At 35.5% G+C, this 19,029-nt stretch overlaps 1 protein-coding gene across 1 annotated transcript; it reads right to left on the bottom strand.

Moving 5' to 3' along the window:
- Positions 1-18,513, bottom strand: Cndp2 (Cytosolic non-specific dipeptidase 2). Its single transcript, XM_028182904.2, has 9 exons — positions 17,717-18,513; positions 15,508-15,705; positions 15,148-15,409; positions 13,844-13,991; positions 13,622-13,722; positions 10,946-11,076; positions 9,945-10,067; positions 8,572-8,730; positions 1-643 (listed from the first exon to the last, which is right to left on the bottom strand). The coding sequence occupies exons 1-9, from the start codon at positions 18,122-18,124 to the stop codon at positions 593-595; spliced, it is 1,581 nt and encodes a 526-aa protein (XP_028038705.2). The 5' UTR covers positions 18,125-18,513; the 3' UTR covers positions 1-592.
- Between the last annotated feature and the right edge of the window lie 516 nt (positions 18,514-19,029).

The raw sequence follows: 19,029 nt of genomic DNA, 5'->3' as shown, positions 1-19,029 counted from the left end.
AAACGTTATACAAATGTTTATTACACATTTAAAAAACGTACAAAAATACATGTATGTACTACACTTTTATATTATGACGACTACAAGATAGAAGAAAAATAATTATGTAATATGAGTATACATAACAAAATAAATACAAAACTATATGAAATATTTAAAAAAATAATGTCTTCCTGTACTTTATGAATATTATGCAAGTTTTAAATTGTACTTAATAAAAGGAATGTACTTCATGTCTTCCACATTAAAGTTACAAATCTCGATATCCTTTGTAATATGCCCAAGACAACGAATTGAGAAAAAAGGTCAATAATTTTTTTTTTACTGAATTCAGTTCAGCACTTATGTATTTGCTAAATTGTTAACAATCTTATACTTTACCGCCAAAAATAGATCTACCAACCATACGACTTAACTGTATTGTTTCCAAAACGCGGTTACAAAATTGACTGTAGTAGCTTATTTATATCTATTATCCGTCGCCAGGCTGCGAGCGTTTTCATAAAATAAAGAGTTTCGGAGAGATTACTAAAACTACAAACGACAATTTCATATAGTTTCTACGTGTAGGTAGCATCCTCGGCGTCGGTGTTTACTTGGGGAGTTTACCGACCTCGAACAAGTAGGCGGCAAACAGTTTTATCTGTAATTAGTAAAAACATTCATCAAAATCACAAGTTCGTATGTATACTGTTGCATTGATATGGGCTTATTGCTGAGGTCAAACATTAATCTACGTGCCCGAATTCGCAAATACAATTTACTTTGTTAATGCCGTTAACGTTTTTTTATTTATTGCCTTCATGGGTCGTCGAGCTCACAGCCCATCTGGTGGTAAGTGGTTACCGGAGCCCATAGACAACTACAACGTAAATGCGCCACCGACCTTGAGATATAAGTTCTAAGGTCTCAGTATAGTTATAACGGCTGCCCCACCCTTCAAACGCATTACTGCTTCACGGCAGAAATGGGCAGTGTGGTGGTACCTACCCGTGCGGACTCACAAGAGGTCCTACCATCAGTTTTTTGTTCGACTAATAAGACCAAAAAGAAATGTTTTAAATTTGCGTTGTCACCACACGCTGTGAATGGCGATAAGATCGCCCGGTTAGCTTACTTACTACTTTATAATTTGTTTGTTTCACTTCAACTAGTCCATAAACAATATTAACAATGCATATTTAATTGGCAGTGGATCATAAATAATCATTCGAGTGCGGCGATTATTCAATACCTACATTAGTTTAGTTGCGAACATGTATTTACTCATGAAATTCACTGCTATATGAGTTACATACAATTTTTTGCGTAGCGAAGCACACTGCTCTTGTTAGTACTCGGGCTAGTATCAACAAATTCTCTCAGGTTGATCCAGTGAACTCACCTACCCGTCTACGGATAGTTGTAATAGCGCCTAGCTTTTTTCTCCTACCTATGCTGATAGCCTTGAGAGGCTATTTCAGCTTCGCCCTAACATGTAAGTGAGCTCACGGGGCTCAAACCGGAGTGTTGCTAAGACTAGCCCTAGCAAGAGCAGTGCTTCGCAGAATCTACCACGGGATCGGAAACGCGATCCACTGAGAAGATCCTCTGAAACTGAGTGGGGTGTGTCTGTGGGTTAATTCGCTCATGGAGCCTTTCGTCGCAAGCGACGGGTTCGACGAAGACGGTGATCGGTGCTTGTGGTACCTAAAGGCACCGTTAATGGATCGGGAGGATCCGTAATGACGTGTTTTGGGCGACGTAGACTATTTATCATTCGGTCTACAGGATCGGGTATGAAATAGCCCCACTGGCTACGAAAGATTAGGCAGGGAATAAAAATATTGCGTGAGCTAATCTTATTTTCAAATTTGGTTTAACAGAATACTGCAATGAATGCTACATAGTATCTTATGTGTTTATTAGAATTTTACTTAAAACTTTATTCAACAATAAATCCGTCATAACTTATCGTGGAGACATTAAATTGTTATTAAGAACTCTCTCAGACCACAAATAATCAGGTGCTACCGTGACTAAATACGCCGTAAATGTTCGCCAAAGCGAAATTTCAATTAAGGGTCGGTGATATACCTATATGTGTAGAAATAATACAAAATTTAAATAGAAAAGAAAACACGGAAATTCGAAAAGTACTGGTCAAATCTTCATAAAACTTGAACAAGACCATATTAGAACCACCGGATTTTTATTAATAAAAAAAAAAACGAAAGAATCGGTTCGTCTAGAAAAGATTCGGTGATAAACGCACATAAAAATTTAGTCGAATTGAGAAGCTCCTGCTTTTTATATTCGCACGATACTACTGTTACTAATTACTTAATACTACTTAACTTAATACTACTATTTAACCTACTTAATACTACTGTTATATCAACGACTCTGCAACAGTAACACTGATATGAAGTATGACAAACGCGACGACTAATGTTTCGCTAAAACTTGATCGTTTGTGGATAAAGATCATCGACCCAGCGGGTACTTTTTATTGTTCAATAGACCAAAGACGGTCTAAATGTTTGAACCTTGTCTTAACAGAAATAATCTTTAAGATACTATGAGCGCTATTCCCGTTTTTGTCTTAAACTTACTTATATATAAAAAAAAACATTTCGCATAGATTTTATACCTAAACAATTTAAAGCAAATATTTTTTTAAACATAAATTAGACTAAAGGAAGGGTGACGTCAAAAGTGTAACATGATTAAAATTATTCTGTAACGATTTTTTATTAAGTTTGACATTTCATATTTTCAAAGCGTATAAATAAATGTACTGAAATGAGAATGCTAATAATTTTATCCCACTGAATTTCTCGCCGGATCTTCTCAGTGGGTCGCGTTTCAGATCTTGTGGTAGATTCTGTGAAACACTGCTCTTGCTAGGGACAGTGTCAGAAACACTTCCGGTTTGAGCCCCGATAGCTCACCTATACACACTAGGGTAAAGCTAAAATAGCCTCTCAAGGCTATCAGCAAAGGTACGGAAAAAAATAAAAAAAATGTTTATTTTGAGTTCTTGAAACATACTTATCGGAAATTAAATTCGTAGAAATCAATTCCAAAAAATACTTCGTTTTCATTCCAATACCAAATCATTCGGGAAACCCATCGCTCGCGAGTTTTGTCGCTACGTGATCGGGGTCTCGTTTTTTACAGTTAACGCTCGTAAACCAGTCTCGGATTAAACTTATTTTACTTAAGTAGGATGACGCTTGCGCGACTTGAGAATTGCATTGATTGTTGTGCAACGGTTTTGACTGAATTTCTTTATTTTTCTACTTCACAAACTTCATGTTTTTTATAGAAGGCTTTTACTACGACGATGCTACTTACTAAAAAAAGAAAGAATATAACGAAATTTCTTCACACTGATCGACAAAATTGTATTCTTAGGATACTGGGATCCTCATCCTCGAGAAACTTCTGAAGTAAAATCAATTTGCAGTGTCGAAACTATAGTTTGTCAAATTAAAAATAAGTGGTCGACAAAATCTTCTGAGAAGGAAAGTATAATAGCCGGCAAACTTCTTGAGCATTTGTTGACGTAGTGGGGGTAAGTTCGCGCATGGTACACTCACGTGCAAAAACATTATTTACTCTGCGTCATAATGCAATTAAATTATTAAAATCAACATATGTATTTATTTATATATTTATCAGAACATCAACAAAAAATATAGTTTAATAATTTTAATAATTGAATCTTGGGGTAAAATAGATATTCCTTCTATTAAGTAAAAACTAGAGCTGTTGCCAGGTCTTGGTTCAGTTGAAGCGAAGCTGGTATTTGTAATTTTTTTTTCGTTATCATAATCTTGACCATCATCATCGTCACTGTTTTCATCACCAGAGTCGCTATCATCGTGATGAGTCGACATAGTGCTCATCGGTGTAGGTTACAACTCGGTCGGTTCGGTCTTCTTTTTTGTCTATAATTAATTATTTTTTGAAGATATTCGATTCGTAGTAATTGAATGTAACTTTTTTCAATTACCAGCTTCCGATTATTTTGTTTTTTTTTCCATCTGAAGCCTAGCTCTTTCATAATTCGTCGTAAACTTCATTTCGAGCCATTAAAATTTATATCTTCTTTAAATTTTTCGATGCCTTTCTACGGTACGGAGTTTCGCTGCTTGTTATGTAGTTATTATGAATACATATTTTTATTACAGATTGAATGAAACTATCAATTCCGGTAACTTTCTTCTTCCCTGATCTTTTCTTACCCGGAGTCCGAAACACGGCGAGCAAGCCAGAGCCTTTAGCTTCGTTAATTATGCACCTAACAGTACTCACTGATGTTTTTGTTGCTTCCGAAGTCTGTTTTACTTTTTCCATATCATTCTTCCCCTGTTTCATAATGAAGCAATATACGTCGTACACAATTTTTCTACCCTTTCTTTTGAATACTACACCAGTTTGTCACTGCATAGTGTATTTTTTATAAAAAATCAACAAACACTCGACAAATATCAATGGCAAAAAAGTCAACAACGATTAATAACGATAGACTTTTCACTATACGCAAGCGTACTTTTGGGAGCAAGCGGAACGAGGGAGCGGTGCGGGACGCAAGGTTCGACTGATCTACCAATAACGCGCTCGATACGATTTCCCCTGCCGTCGCGCCTCACCCTCACCACCAAAGTGATCTAAAATTCGGTTCTGCGCAGTCAAGGTCATTTGCTCAAGAAGTTTGCCGGTTACTATACATACTTATTAATTTTGAATTATCTACCCCTACCGTCATTTTAACACCTTATTTACTTTTATTCGATCAGGTCTAGTTTTCGTGTTACAGCTAGTTACTACCCACAAATTTTACCGCTTTTTAGTTCCATTTTCACATATTCGAAGTGTACTTTTTTTGTTTTGTTTTCGGAGATAAATGATTCTTAAATAATTTCCAGAAATAGTAAAATAATATTGACAAGTTTTGTTACATTTATAGCGTTATACTAAAATTTAATAAAGTCATATTACAATAAAACTATTAATTTTTCAAGCATTTTAATTTTATTTCTACTATCCTTATCCTGCTCCTTAAAAAAATCCAAAAAGTTGACCAATGTAATTTGAAATAAAAGTAATGTGTTTTATAAATCTAAATAAACTCTTTACATTAATCAGCTAAACATAAACAATTGATTGCGTTTAATAATGTGAAAAGAACGATCTATATTTTAAAGTGCATAAACGTTACGTTCCTGATAAGATCGGGGTGTGTGTTCCGGTCCTTAATCAGAGCCAGTGGGATTTCCCGGAGATGAATCAACGTTATTATTGAGATCATAGTGCACATTGACGACAATTGACTAAAATTGAATCACATACGATCGTTTACAGTCAATCACGTGCGCGACTTCTTAACGAAATGAGTAATATTGATCGTTAAAATGTAAAATTATTTTTAAAATACTCTTCCATTTTGTTGAAATAAAAAGATCCTCTTGTTATAAGCCTTTAAATGGGTAATCTTAGAAAGTGGTTCATGGAAAAACTGTCGCTTACTTTACAGTAGATGTCGTTATTATTGACAAATTTTATTTTGTTGCTTAATAATTCATTAAAAATTCATATTTAGGGTTGCGTTTTTCAGAGCATGCAATTTTAGTAAATTCTTAGTTTAGTTAATTCTTAATTAAATTGATTTTATTAATTAAAAACGGCCTTAAAAATTTAACATTTCATAGACTATAGGCGTTGTATGATTTATTTATTTATTTTTAGCTTTTTTTACTGTGTACAATAGAAAATACACAAATAGCACCTATTGATGTAACGATATTATGATCTGATATTTTTTGTTTTCCTTAGTCTTTGTTGTGTTCGCGTGACGTAAAATCGCCCACTTCAATAAAGCGGCACGACATGAGAGCCCTACTACTGAACTCACCTACTAGTTAAGGTTACGCTGATATAGCCTCTCAAGGCTATCAGCTTAGGTAGGAACAACCTCCACCACCCTACCAACGACATAAGTGTGTAACTGGGAGCTCTGTGGCAGAATAGACGCCACATACCTAGCTAAGTCCCTTCACTGTTAAGACCACGGAAAGTCACGTTGACAATTTTCGCATAAACGTATCCTTTCTGGAGAAGTCAAACCAGACATAGCTAAACAATCACCGGAAGACTATACTTCACGATAGACAGGCTCGACAAACAAACTCACGACAGAGGACTAAAAACAATACCAAAACAAGTGGAGTTCTCATCAGGCCCTATAAGAGTATAATGACCAAAGTAGGCGATTTTGAAGTCGTCGTGGCTTAAAAGATAAGACGCTCGGTGTGCTCATATCGAGCGATACGACTGTACCGGTATTCAAATCCCGCCGGCAGATATCCATTTTTGTAATATAATATGTACTCAACACACGTTCATGAAAAACTCCCAAGACAAAGGAATAACACAGGATAATAAAAATGAAAGACGCAAAAAATTTAATATGCCTAATTAACAAACAATTGACATATAGTCATCTAAATCTCAGAGGCGTCGCGTCGCAGCGTTCACGTGGTGATATCTATGAATTCTGGTATCTGCTTTTTTTATTGCTCTTGTAAACAAACGAGCACACGGCCCACCTGATAGTGAGTAGTCACCGTCGCTCATGGACATCAGCAATGCCAGAGGCAAAGCCAAACCGCTACCTACTGTTAAAAATACCAAGTAACCGTGCAATAGATCTACCCAAACAAAATGAAATATCTGCGCGTCCCGTTAATACATTGTTCTATAATAACATACTATAAAGAAAGAAAAGCTATAAGGTGGGCGTGGCCTGCTGACTGGTCGGAGTTGAGGGGACCACTAACACAGCATATATTGCCTCGTTCACGGCCTCTTTCTGATCTCGACACCAGGGATAGACGGACATTTTGTATCGTTTTAATTATATATTTTTAATATTTTGAGTCGTGATTTATAATTACATTTATTTTAAAATACAAAGAATACAAACTGATTCCATTGTACATCCAGAACTTGTAAAACTACAAGTAAAACATTATTTTTAATTTCCTCTATATTGGAAGTAAGTGATTGGGTGCAAGTTTTTAAATAATTCCAATGTGTTTTCTCCGAAATCATAAATGATTTGTATGTTTGTAATATGTGTCATCTCCACGAATATTGATTATACAATGAGAAATAAGGTCGGCTGCGCATTAAAAAATAGTGGAAAATCCTAACACAACCAGCGGGCTGGTTGTCTTAGTATTTTCCGCTTTTTTAAACTAGCTTCGGGTCAGGTAATTTTTCGACGGCCGACGAATCCGGGTTTTAAGTTCTGACGACTCTCTCTGCTATCCTGCCTGCTTTTTTTATGGATTTTATGACCTGGTAACTAAGACCTTTAAGTCATGTCTTATTTTTATTTTTATTCTTAATTATATGAAAAATGATAATATGGAGTGAAATGAAATAAAATAAAATGAAATGAAGATGATTAATTTGAGACATTTATCAACTGGGATGAATTTAAACGAAATGAGATGAGATGATATGGGATGAAATATAATCTTAGTAAAATGGTGGTCATTTACTGAGATTTTTTCAGTTGACTTTTTGGAGGATCCCGAGAAGTTACGTACGTCCAACGGCTTTGTTTCATATTACCACATTTGTGCACTTTCACAGATATTAAACAGTTAATAAACCACCGTTATTACACATTTAAACCTGAAGAGACACTAAATAGACAAAATAAAACAAATCACACAACTTCACTCCTCGCGTTCCCGCCAAAAAGTCCATCCGACCTGCTTTTTTAATGGTTTTTATGACCTGGTAACTAAGACCTTTAGGTCATGTCTTATTTTAATTTATATTCATATTTTTATGAAAAATGATATTATGGAGTGAAATGAAATGAAGATGATTAATTTGAGACATTAATCAACTGGGATGAAATTAAATGGGATGAAATATAATCTCAGTAAAATGGATGATTTTACTAAGATTTTTTCAGTGGACTTTTTGGAGGATCCCGAGAAGTTACGTCCAGCGGCTTTGTTTCATTTTCCCACATTTGTGCACTTTCACAGACATTAAACAGTTAATAAACCACCATTATTACACATTTAAACCCGAAGAAACACTAAATAGACAAAATAAAACAAATCACACAACTTCACTCCTCGCGTTCCCGCCAAAAAGTCCCATCCGACTTGCGTTAGATGAAGACCACAGATTATAAAACTTCTAACAGTCTACGGAGTCCTTATATTTCCTTTGAGTAGATGTACAAAGAAACAGTGTCCACGCGATGAAAGTCATTTACTAGAGTCCGTTTTGAGACATGAGGTCGATGTATATTTTGCATTGGATTCAGGAGAAAAGATTGGTATGAGTAAACTTTTATGCAATCGAGACCGTTAAAAAACTCGCACTAAGCAGACAATGATTTTTTGTGTGCTGTCTTGAAAAGTTACCTTATATTGTGCATCATAAGGTTCCCGTCGCCCCACAATGTCAACGTTATCACAAATTCAAGCTAGTGGTATGCTAACTAACCTCCTTATTGTAAAGCAATGTTTAAATATATAATGTTCAGCTTACGCCTTCGATGTAGTTGCGAACGTTAATCTTCTCGTTTTGCGAGTGCGCCATGTCGTCTCCGGCGCCCATGGGCAACAGCAACACGTTCTTGCCGCTCGCCTCCTGCAGAGTGATCGTGACGGGGATCGAACCTCCTTCGCGGGACATGTCCGGATCGGTCTGTCGACAAACACTTGAAACGTGATTTATGTTTTTATAAAATTTATTATCTTTCGTTGTCGCGTAGTCGCGTTTTTTATGGAGATCTTAAAATGGACAGGGTCTAAGGAGACGTTCCTGAAACTGAAAAAGCAATAAATACAAAATTAAGTTAAGTATGAATGAACAAATTTCACTAAGCTGCTCGAATATTTTTTATCGTTTTAGTAACTTCCCATCTGTTTATTTACAGTCTAAAATCAGAAGGGACTTGAATACCTCCCGCTCCCACAAATCATTTTATTTTAAATAACATTAAATTATAATTTTTCGTCTTCCATGTCAGATATTAAGCATTCCGATTTAGTTCCGTTACCGGAAACAAATCCGATAGAACCGATTTTATTTATTTAAACGTCGTATAAATACAGAAAGATATGTTGCCTATAGACACAACAAACTGAGCTGTTGGGACGGTTTGAGACAAAAATTGAAGATCGAATTTCTGTGGTTATAATCTTATTTAAAACCATTTGAATTAAAATATTGCTTTGCGGTATAAATGGATGACACCGTAGCACTTGCCTGATTATATGACATATCATCTAAGGCATTTTTTTCCTACCTATGCTAATAGCCTTGAGAGGGTATATCAGCATTAACGTGTAGGTGAGCTCTCGGGGCTCAAACCAGAGGTGTTGCTAACACTGGCTCTAGCAAGAGCAGTGCTTCGCAAATCTACTCCGCCTCTGAAACGCGACCCACTGAAAAGATCCGGCGAGAAACTCTGTGGGTTGTGTCTATGGGTTAAGGTGGCATAGATTACTTCATAAGTCTTTTTGGCGGGAACACGAGGTGCGAAGTTTATTTTGTCTGTTTAGTGTTTCTTCAGGTTTAAATGCGTACAAAACCGCTGGACGTATCTTCTCAGGATCCTCCAAAAAGTCCACTAAAAAGTCTCAGTAAATGACCACTATTTTACTGAGATTATATTTCATGATATATGATCTCATTTGTAAATTTAATTCGTTTTTAATAATTTATGTTATGTCGCGATTAGTTTCCTTCGTTTTTTATTATTCATAAACTGTAAATACTTAAAACGCCGAATTATAAAAATCTTATTACTTGACACTGGCTAATGAACAAACCGTGCCGGAGTCAAAAAAAAAAGAAGAAGAAGAAGACTTCATAAAATATCTTAAGCTGACAAAACAATAAGAAACAATAGCGACCTGATATATCAGCTTAGTGGCGCGGGCGGCGGCCTGGTAGTGCGGATGGTCCGGGTTCTCGGTCCAGGCGCGGCCGCTCTGTGCCGTGATGCTCATCTTGTTCGGGGACCCGCGCTCCGCCCACTGTCAGCATCGCACACAAGCATTATTACTATATGTTCATGCCCCACACCTGCCTATATCTACATGAGACTAAAATGAAGCGTTTGATTTAAAAAAAATTGGGAATTAAAATCAAATCAAAAAAAAATTATTCAACATAAATGAAAGTACATACTTGTTGAACGTCAAAAAGAACTACTGCCATTTCACAAAAACTAGCCTCCGTCCTGATAAGAACTGGCAAGAAACTCAGCAGGCATGTCTTTTTTTTTAAATATTAGATAATAAAATAAAAAAAAATTACAACGAGTATTGTAACGTAACAATTATTGCAATATTTTTTAACTGTTCTTTGCACTTTTAATACTGAACTAATTCGAGCTAACACGTTTTAGTGTCGTTCTGATGTCAATATCAAATTCTGTGAGACTAGTTATTTTTTTAATGCTCAGATGGGTGGACGAGCTCACAGCCCACCTGGTGTTAAGTGGTTACTGGGGCCCATAGACATCTACGACGTAAATGCGCTAACACCTTGAGATATAAGTTCTAAGGTCTCAAGTATAGTTAGGTTACAACGGCTGCTCCGCCCTTCAAACCGAAACGCACTGCTTCACGGCAGAAATAGGCATAAATTCCTGTTCGATGTGACTAAATATATTATGTAAGAAAATAATTAAATAAAAAATGTTCATGATCTGTGCGTAAGAACATTGTTTGGCTCGTTAACTTGAAACTTGGTATTTCAATGACGGATTTTTCTTAGCAGTACCAAAAACAAACAATATGTGGAAAACTAATCAAACATACAGGTAATCCTACTTTGGGAAGGACTGTAATGGAAAATTTTAATTTAAAAACAAATATAATATTTTATAATCGTTTTTTTTAATGTTTACCTTCTTGTTAATGTAATCAAAGACTAATTTCTCAACTTCCTCCGGCTCTTGATTCGGAACAAGCCTGACTGAAAATTTTCCAATCACTTTTCCAGGAACCACCGTTTTTGCTCCAGGCTGGAACGCGGCACCTAAAATATTACCACAAACATTTTACATTCATACAATACACGTTAACAACAAGTCCAGTCTCCGCGAGTTTGAAGGGTTACACAGCTATTCTATAGTTCAATTTGACCTTAGCTCTCAAGGTGGGTGAAACCAAAAAACCTTATAAAATGGCCTTAAAATAATCTTTTACATAATTTTAAAATTTATTGTACGTGCGTAAAAACATTGTAGAATTCCCCAGAGTCTGCGATTTGCATAATGTGAACACTAGGAACAAACATAGGCTTGCGTTTCCGGCGGCTCGAATTAAGAAAATAAGCAACTCTTTCAGGGGGCTGGGTGTACAACTTTTCAACAAGATCCCACAAAACGTTCAACTACTACCTGTTCATAGATTTAAGAAAACTGTCAAGGAACGTTTGTGCAACAAGGCATATTATAAAGTTAAGGATTTTTTACTAGATGGCACTACGTGGGAATGAGGCGTTCGCTCCTGGCCATTTCATTTTTCATTATTATTATTATTTATTTGAATTGTATTTTTTTTTCTTGTTTTTTCGTATAATGTAAATATGTTTTCTTATTTAAAAAAAAAAAGAAAGCCCGCTGAGTTTGTTTCGCCGGTTCTTCTCAGGACTGTGGCTTTTTTTGGAACCGGTGGTAGAGTTAACATTTTCTTTTACATTTTGACATTCAACAAGTGTGTTTTTGATGACATCCAAGTTGAAATAAATGATTTTGAATTTGAATTTGAATTATATATTTTTTCTCCTACCGACGCCGTAAGTTCGGTTTTCGTCCCGCTGTACAGGGAAGAAAGTGTAACTTTTTCTCCCTGGGTACAAGCGCGCATGCGCATTAGTGTCTACGTCTGCTCTCACGCACCTAAAATTCTAAGCCATTGTTATGCTCGGGTAATTTGCAATATTGTGTTTAGTGTAAAAGTGAAATCAACAAAAGGCAATAAAATTTAATAGTGAAGTATTAAACAAACATAAGTTCATCAGACAGTTCTTATTTAATTAGCAGTAGTAAATTTAAAAAGTTTTTTTTATGAGTAAGTTTTAGCTCCCCCCCCTACCCCCGCCAGGGCTTAGCCCCTGGACCCCGGCTCGGTACTCCATGAAATTTCGGCCTGGTTAGAGAAAAAATAGTATGTGCACCGCGGGAAAAGCAAACACGTATCAAACCAACTTTTCTCGCTTGGTGCACAGTGTACTATAGAATTTGAAAATTATTGCGCACGTATTTCTAACAAGTCAAATCGTACTGGATATTAGATATGTGTCGTTCGTTCAATTTTAGAGATTCAGATCAGTACTGACCTGTTGACAAAATGATCCGGTTCGTACGACCCGTTCAGTCGAATGAAAGACTAAGCGAGACGGGCGCGGGGCGAGACGCGGCAACCCGAAATTACCCGAATGACCGTCGTACTCGTATGGTTCTTTTCTTCTGATTCGTAGGCAAAAAATATGAGTCGTTCACTAAATCGATTCGTTTAAGTGACCCTATCGTTCGCGCGGAATTTGAGACCCGGGTCGTTTGACTCGTTCGTTCGCGAACGACACATATCTACTGGACATTGGGATGAATTATTATAATATTCGAAATTTCGGGAATTAAGATATTCGCTTATTTATTCTTTAATATTATTTATTGAAATTGTACAATTCTAACCTAATAATCATGAACGCTTTAAAATTAGTACATACCACAGAAAAATCTAAGTTTAAACCAAGCTATGATTCACATTACTTTACAGGGTGTTCATTTCTCGTTCAGTATACAGATGCACGACGCGCGCTTGTTCGTCCGAATTAAACCTCGTATGGTTTAGTGTAAGGTTACCATTCGCAAAGAAGACAACACCTAGGAGTGCTGATGATTACAGACATTAAAATCGAAATAGGACAATAGAAAAGTTTTTTTTGCTTTTCGTGCAATATAAAACAAATTCAGGTGACGCTTGGAATGTCAGTCGGTTGCAGTGATCTCGAACGTCATAGAGCGAAATCGGTAGAGTGGGCAGCTAAAATCGGTATATTTGGACCCAAAATAGGTATTTGACAAAAAAGTACAATATTCAATAAAATTCGTTAATTTCTTGAAAAAAGAAACTTACAGACTAATTTATAGCAATCATACTTAAGTATAATTATTTTTTATACCAATATTCTTTGGCCATAGCCGCGGTCATCTTCGAATTAATTTATAATCAAATCAAAATCATAACAATTAGCTGTATTAGTCGTTTTGCATGTAATAGACCAGTGATTGATTCAGTAGACAGCCTATTGCGCTGTTTTGTGACCCACTGATAAAATCCGGCGAGAAACTCAGTGAGCTGTGTCTGTGAGTTAATTTACTCGCCGAGCCCTTCGTCGCAAGCGACGGGTTCGACGAGAACGATGACCGGTGCTTGGGGTACCTAAAAGCACTGTTAGTGGATCGGGAGGATCCCAGATGATGTGAATAAGTCTTACCAACACGACCACGAACGCGTCACTTATATGAATTATATGTGTTAAGATATGTATGATATTGTTATTATGGTAAAATTACCTTCAATCCCGTGTAGAGATAGGCTGGGGTATCTCCAACGATGCATCAGCAACTGTTCTTTTACGCCATTGTGCGCAAGTTTGTATGCTCCAATTGTCTTTCTGAAATTTTTATGCAACTAATTACAATTCTTAAGGACCAGGTATTTGCGTGTCTTGTGTTATGTCACAGGAAATGCCAAAGACTTTTGGTTGTGCATAACATCACAATAAATAATAATACCTGTATGCTTCCGGATCAAAGTCGATAGTCGTGTACAGCTTGGTTTCGGTTTCAGTGAGTGGAGCTACCGATTTATATATGTCAGTCACCAATATCTTCCCATCTTTGTCCACGAGTGTATTCATCAAGTAGATTAAATCAGACATGGCTGAAAAATAAACTTAAATGTAGTCTCGAAAATAACATATCTTTTTTTATTAGTGAAGGTCAGGGTTTATCATTATGGGCCAAAAAAAGTTAAAATTATTACAGTTCATTTTCTGTACTTTTATTGTAATCAAATTCACATGATAACCAAGTTCTGCATACCGACAAACAGCGCCATTTCTAAAATATGTTTTGAAACTGTCAGAACTACTTCTTATCTGTACCTATTCAAGCTGGCTACCAACCATTGTGATCTATTGAGAGCTCAAGAAAACATTTTGATTTATGTTTTTTAATTATGATTTTTATTACTTAGATGGGTGGACGAGCTCACAGCCCACCTGCTGTTAAGTGGTTACTGGAGCCCATAGACATCTGTGACGTAGTTCTAAGGACTCAGTATAGCTACAACGGCTGCCCCGCCCTTCAAACCGAAACGATTACTGCTTCACGACTGAAACAGGCAGGGTGGTGGTACCTACCCGTGCGAACTCACATGAGCTCCTACCAACAGTAATTACGCAAATTATATTTTTGCTGGTTTGATTTTTATTACACGATGTTATTCCTTCACCGTGGAAGTCAATCGTAAACATTGCCTGCGAGATTCGAACACCGTTGCATCGCTAGTTAAAAATGCACCGGACGTCTTATCCTTTAGGCCACGACGACTTCAATTTATGAACGTGCTATTTGCAAGTTATTCTGTAGTGTATTAATGAGGGTACTTGTTCTCTTTTTAATAAAAGGAGGGTTGTATAGACACACAATGAACTGATTTGTTACCCAACACATGTGCCTAAGTTCATTATTAAATAATAAAATATAATATATCCATTGCTCATGAAAGTAGTAAACAGCATACATTGTAAAGAAATACAAAAAAATATTTTACTAACACAATCTTCATTTACGTTATCAAAAGAAGGCATTCATGGAACATTTATTCTTTCATTTAAAAAGCAAACTACACAATGAATGTAATGTAAACGATACTAAAAGCAAATAATTAAATGATAATATTGTGATATCAGTCAACAACCACATACACAAAAAGATTAGGAATGAACTCTTATCAATAATTATTGCACAATCGGAAAAATTATCAATTTTATGTACTCTTCATTTCATGTAAATTTCTGATATTCTGATGTTACCTTCATGAACTGTGCCACCATAGACTCCACTGTGAAGATCCATTTTTGCACATTCCACTTCTAGGAAATAGTAGCTGATTCCGCGTAAACCATAAGTGATACATGGCTTCGTGGTTCCCAACCAATAGTTATCGGATATACATACATAGTCGACACTATCAAAGAATCCCTCAGGTTTCAATTTGTCCATTAATAAGCTGTCAAGCCCTTCGGAACCAGATTCCTCCATACATTCGAAAATGAACTTCAAATTGACAGGCAGCTGTAAAATTTGTTGCAAATTGATTTAATGGTTAATTACAAAAAATAAATTTCTTTAAAAACATTATAAGCAGTAATTTTTTTTTTTTAAGCGATTACCTCAGCACCAGTGCCCTTATAGGCATTGATGGTGTGCAGCCAACCAAGTACAGGACCTTTATCATCAGTAGAACCTCGTCCATATAATTTTTCATTGCGCTCAACTAGTTCAAAAGGTTCAGTCTCCCATCCATCAGATTTCAAAGCAGGTTGTACATCCAAATGACCATAGATACAAACTGTATTTTTTTTTGGATCCTTTAAACAAACAAAAAAAAAATAAGGTTCTTATATTATTATATTCTTCTGATTCTGATATCAAATATTTCTTTTTACCCATTTAACCACATTTATATTGCAACATATTTGTGTTACAACAAATTAAAATATAAATAGATAAGGAGACAATGAACAGTGACCACAGGTTTTTTTATTGCCTTTGTTGGCAGACAAGCATACAGCCCAGCTAACGATAAGTGTTGATCATCAACAGCAAGCCATTACCTACCACTAAGACCTGCTTTTAGAGCTCATTTCAACAAGTCTTTAGAAATACTGTGTAGGTAAAGAACTCCTCACGGCACACTATCGGTAGACTCAGAATTACACATAAGTTTTTTAACCATTGTTGCAATAATTATAGATTTACTACATTACTTACTATTACATAATATATTAATAAAATAAATTTTCTTTATAAAATAAATGTACCAAATAAAATCACTAAATTAGAGATCATGAGCATGTATTAGGAGGTAAAAAAGTAGTAAGAACAGACTGGTTTGTACATTTATTTAAATTAATATTATTTTGATCGATTGTCATTCACATTTTAAGCCGTTTTAAGCAGATAGTAACAAGTACTGCTTTGAATTTAATCCAGTATTAAGTGGAGATAATTTTAAACTTGAATATTGGCTTATCATTGTCACTTTAATCTTTATAAATTACACTTATATTTATATCTTTTATGAGTACTCATGTACACTAAATTACTGGTAAACATCTCTATCAAAAGGAAATTATTTTATCAGATGATTATTTAAAAAAAAAAATGTCTAAAGGGGTGGACAAGCTCATGGCCCACCTGGTATTAAGTGGTTACGGGAGCCCTTAGCCACCTACCTCGAGACATAAGATCCAAGTCTCTGTTTAACAGTACAATGGCTGCCCTACCCTTCAAACCAAAACGCATTACTGCTTCACGGTATAAATAGGCAGGATGGTGGTACCTACCACCAGACTCAAGATGTCCTACTACCAGTATTTACGCAAATTATAATTTTGCAGGTTTGATTTTTACTACATGATGTTATTTCTTCACCGTGGAAGCCTATCAATAAACAATAATAATTGTTCAGTATGTATTTCATTAGGAAAATTGGTAGCTGCCTGTAGGATTCAAACATTAATGCATAGCTTAATACGATTGCACCTTATCTTTGAAGCCTTTAGGCCACGAAGACTTCAATAATGCGTTTAGTACAATTGAAATGGTGAAACATCATTAAAATATAATTTAAGGACTGCAGGCTGTTTAGGGAGTGCTTTTTTATTCTTCTAATTTGAACTTAACATGTGAAGCCCCACGCGGCTCACTGGTGGACCTAGCAGACTAATACCATTCAAGCCAAGCCAAAATCAGGGAATTAGTAATTTTTATAAACTTGAGATTTTCATTCTACAATTTATAATATGCAATAATTTGCACAGAAAATAAGAATTAGCAACTCTTACCATCTATTTATTAAATAAAAACTGTTCAAAATATTCAAATGATCACAATAGCACAATAGGAAAAAAACCACAAATATTCAATTCAAGAGAAAACAATTGGTCGAATATTGCTATTATGAAATTTAATATAGAACTAATAAAGTTTTAGTGTCAAATATAATTTATGGAGGATTGCCACCACCTTTCTTATATGGTACTGTGAGCAGAAAAAACCTTTTTATACAATTAATGATATAGACAGTAGTCAAGATTCAATGGTAGATGATATTAAAAGTAAAAATTAAGTTACTAACGCTATAAACTAGTCATATTATTTCAACCTGGAATTACTAACAGTCATGATACCACAGGAAATGCTTAACATCTGGTGAACTATATCGTCTACCAACAAAGATATTAAAAATATATATATACGATCTCAAAAGTAAAAAAGAGAGAGTGGTATGGTATGCTGAGCACAATCATAATACATCACAAACACAATCGTACTACCAATTATTTCTCACAAACTAGTTTTAGTATCGATACTTACATTACCCAATACGCCTACTAAAACTGGCGGCAGTTGAACGTCTTTGCCATCTATTGTTTGAAAGCCAACATCCCTTAACTCTGTAGTGGCTCCGACTTCCTTCAATTTGTCTTGCATCCAGTGAACCATACGGATGCAATCCGCACGATATTTCACATCACATGAAACGGATGGAATGGCTACTGCTTCTTTTAATAATTGCTTATAAGAATCTTTATTCTGATCTACGTATTTAAAAATTTCAGGCAATGTTTTTTCCGTTGCCATTTTTGCAGAAACTTGTTTGGAACTCACTGAATAATGTTGATGATAAGCAGGAAAAAATGGTACAAGCTGTTTCGTTGCCGGCAATTTTATTAATGTGTTAAATATGCAAGTTGCCCGGTTTATAAGTGTAAGCGAAGTCATGTTGAAAAAAGTAGAAAACTGTCATACTGTCATCGTTCCGTCAATGTCAATGGGTATAGATCAAATAAATAAAACCTCGCTGTAGTAAAATTTCCCCAAATGGTAGGTACACACAATGTACTGTTAAATTAATCGTCCAATGAATTCTGATGGACATGAGCGCTCTGATCGGTAGAGTCAATCTCAGAAGTTTCACAGAGTCAAAGCAATTTTATTTGAGGAGCCAATTATAACGTCATTTACATTTAGCGACAGAGCTCTGTGATCAAAGATGCTTGATTTTACATATATCTTGTACACATGCCTTTATACTAGATTTTCTGAATTAGTTCATGAAACCCGAATTTTTTTGTATTAGCATCTTTCTAGAACTGCTACAACCATAGACATTAATTTGTTTTTTTTTCCCTTTAAATCAATGTATACACCAAAACAGGATATTTTGTTTCAAAAATTTTCCCATTCTGTTTATAACAATATTATTGTATCTTCTTGTTTTTAGGAAGACATAGATGCCCAAATTGTACGCAGAGGTTTTTTTTGAAAAATTTATTTTAGCATTTCCTTTTTTTGGCCATAGGGGTGGTGAGACATTGTTATGAGTCATTTGATGTACCTACCTGCAAATTATAGTACATATGTCGAAGAGAAATGTGTTTTTGTGCATTCGCTCTCTGAATTTCTTTAGTGACACAATGGCTACATACTCCTTTGTTTTGTAGCAAAACGGTAGAATTTATTCAAAATAACACTTTGTTTGTTGGCAAAAATATACCAGCACAAGCACGTATTGTTATTAACAATGTTTTAAACTTTTTCTATGAAATGAAAATAGATCTCGACAAGTTACAAAGTGTTAATTTCTGCTGTTTTTGTTAACTCACTGCGGCGATATGTGGTGTAAG

Source organism: Bombyx mandarina, chromosome 15, assembly GCF_030267445.1.
Source record: "Bombyx mandarina strain Sakado chromosome 15, ASM3026744v2".
Taxonomy (NCBI): Eukaryota; Metazoa; Arthropoda; class Insecta; order Lepidoptera; family Bombycidae; genus Bombyx; species Bombyx mandarina.
The sequence above is the reverse complement of the archived record's forward strand: the minus strand, read 5'-3'. Positions and strand labels throughout refer to the sequence as shown.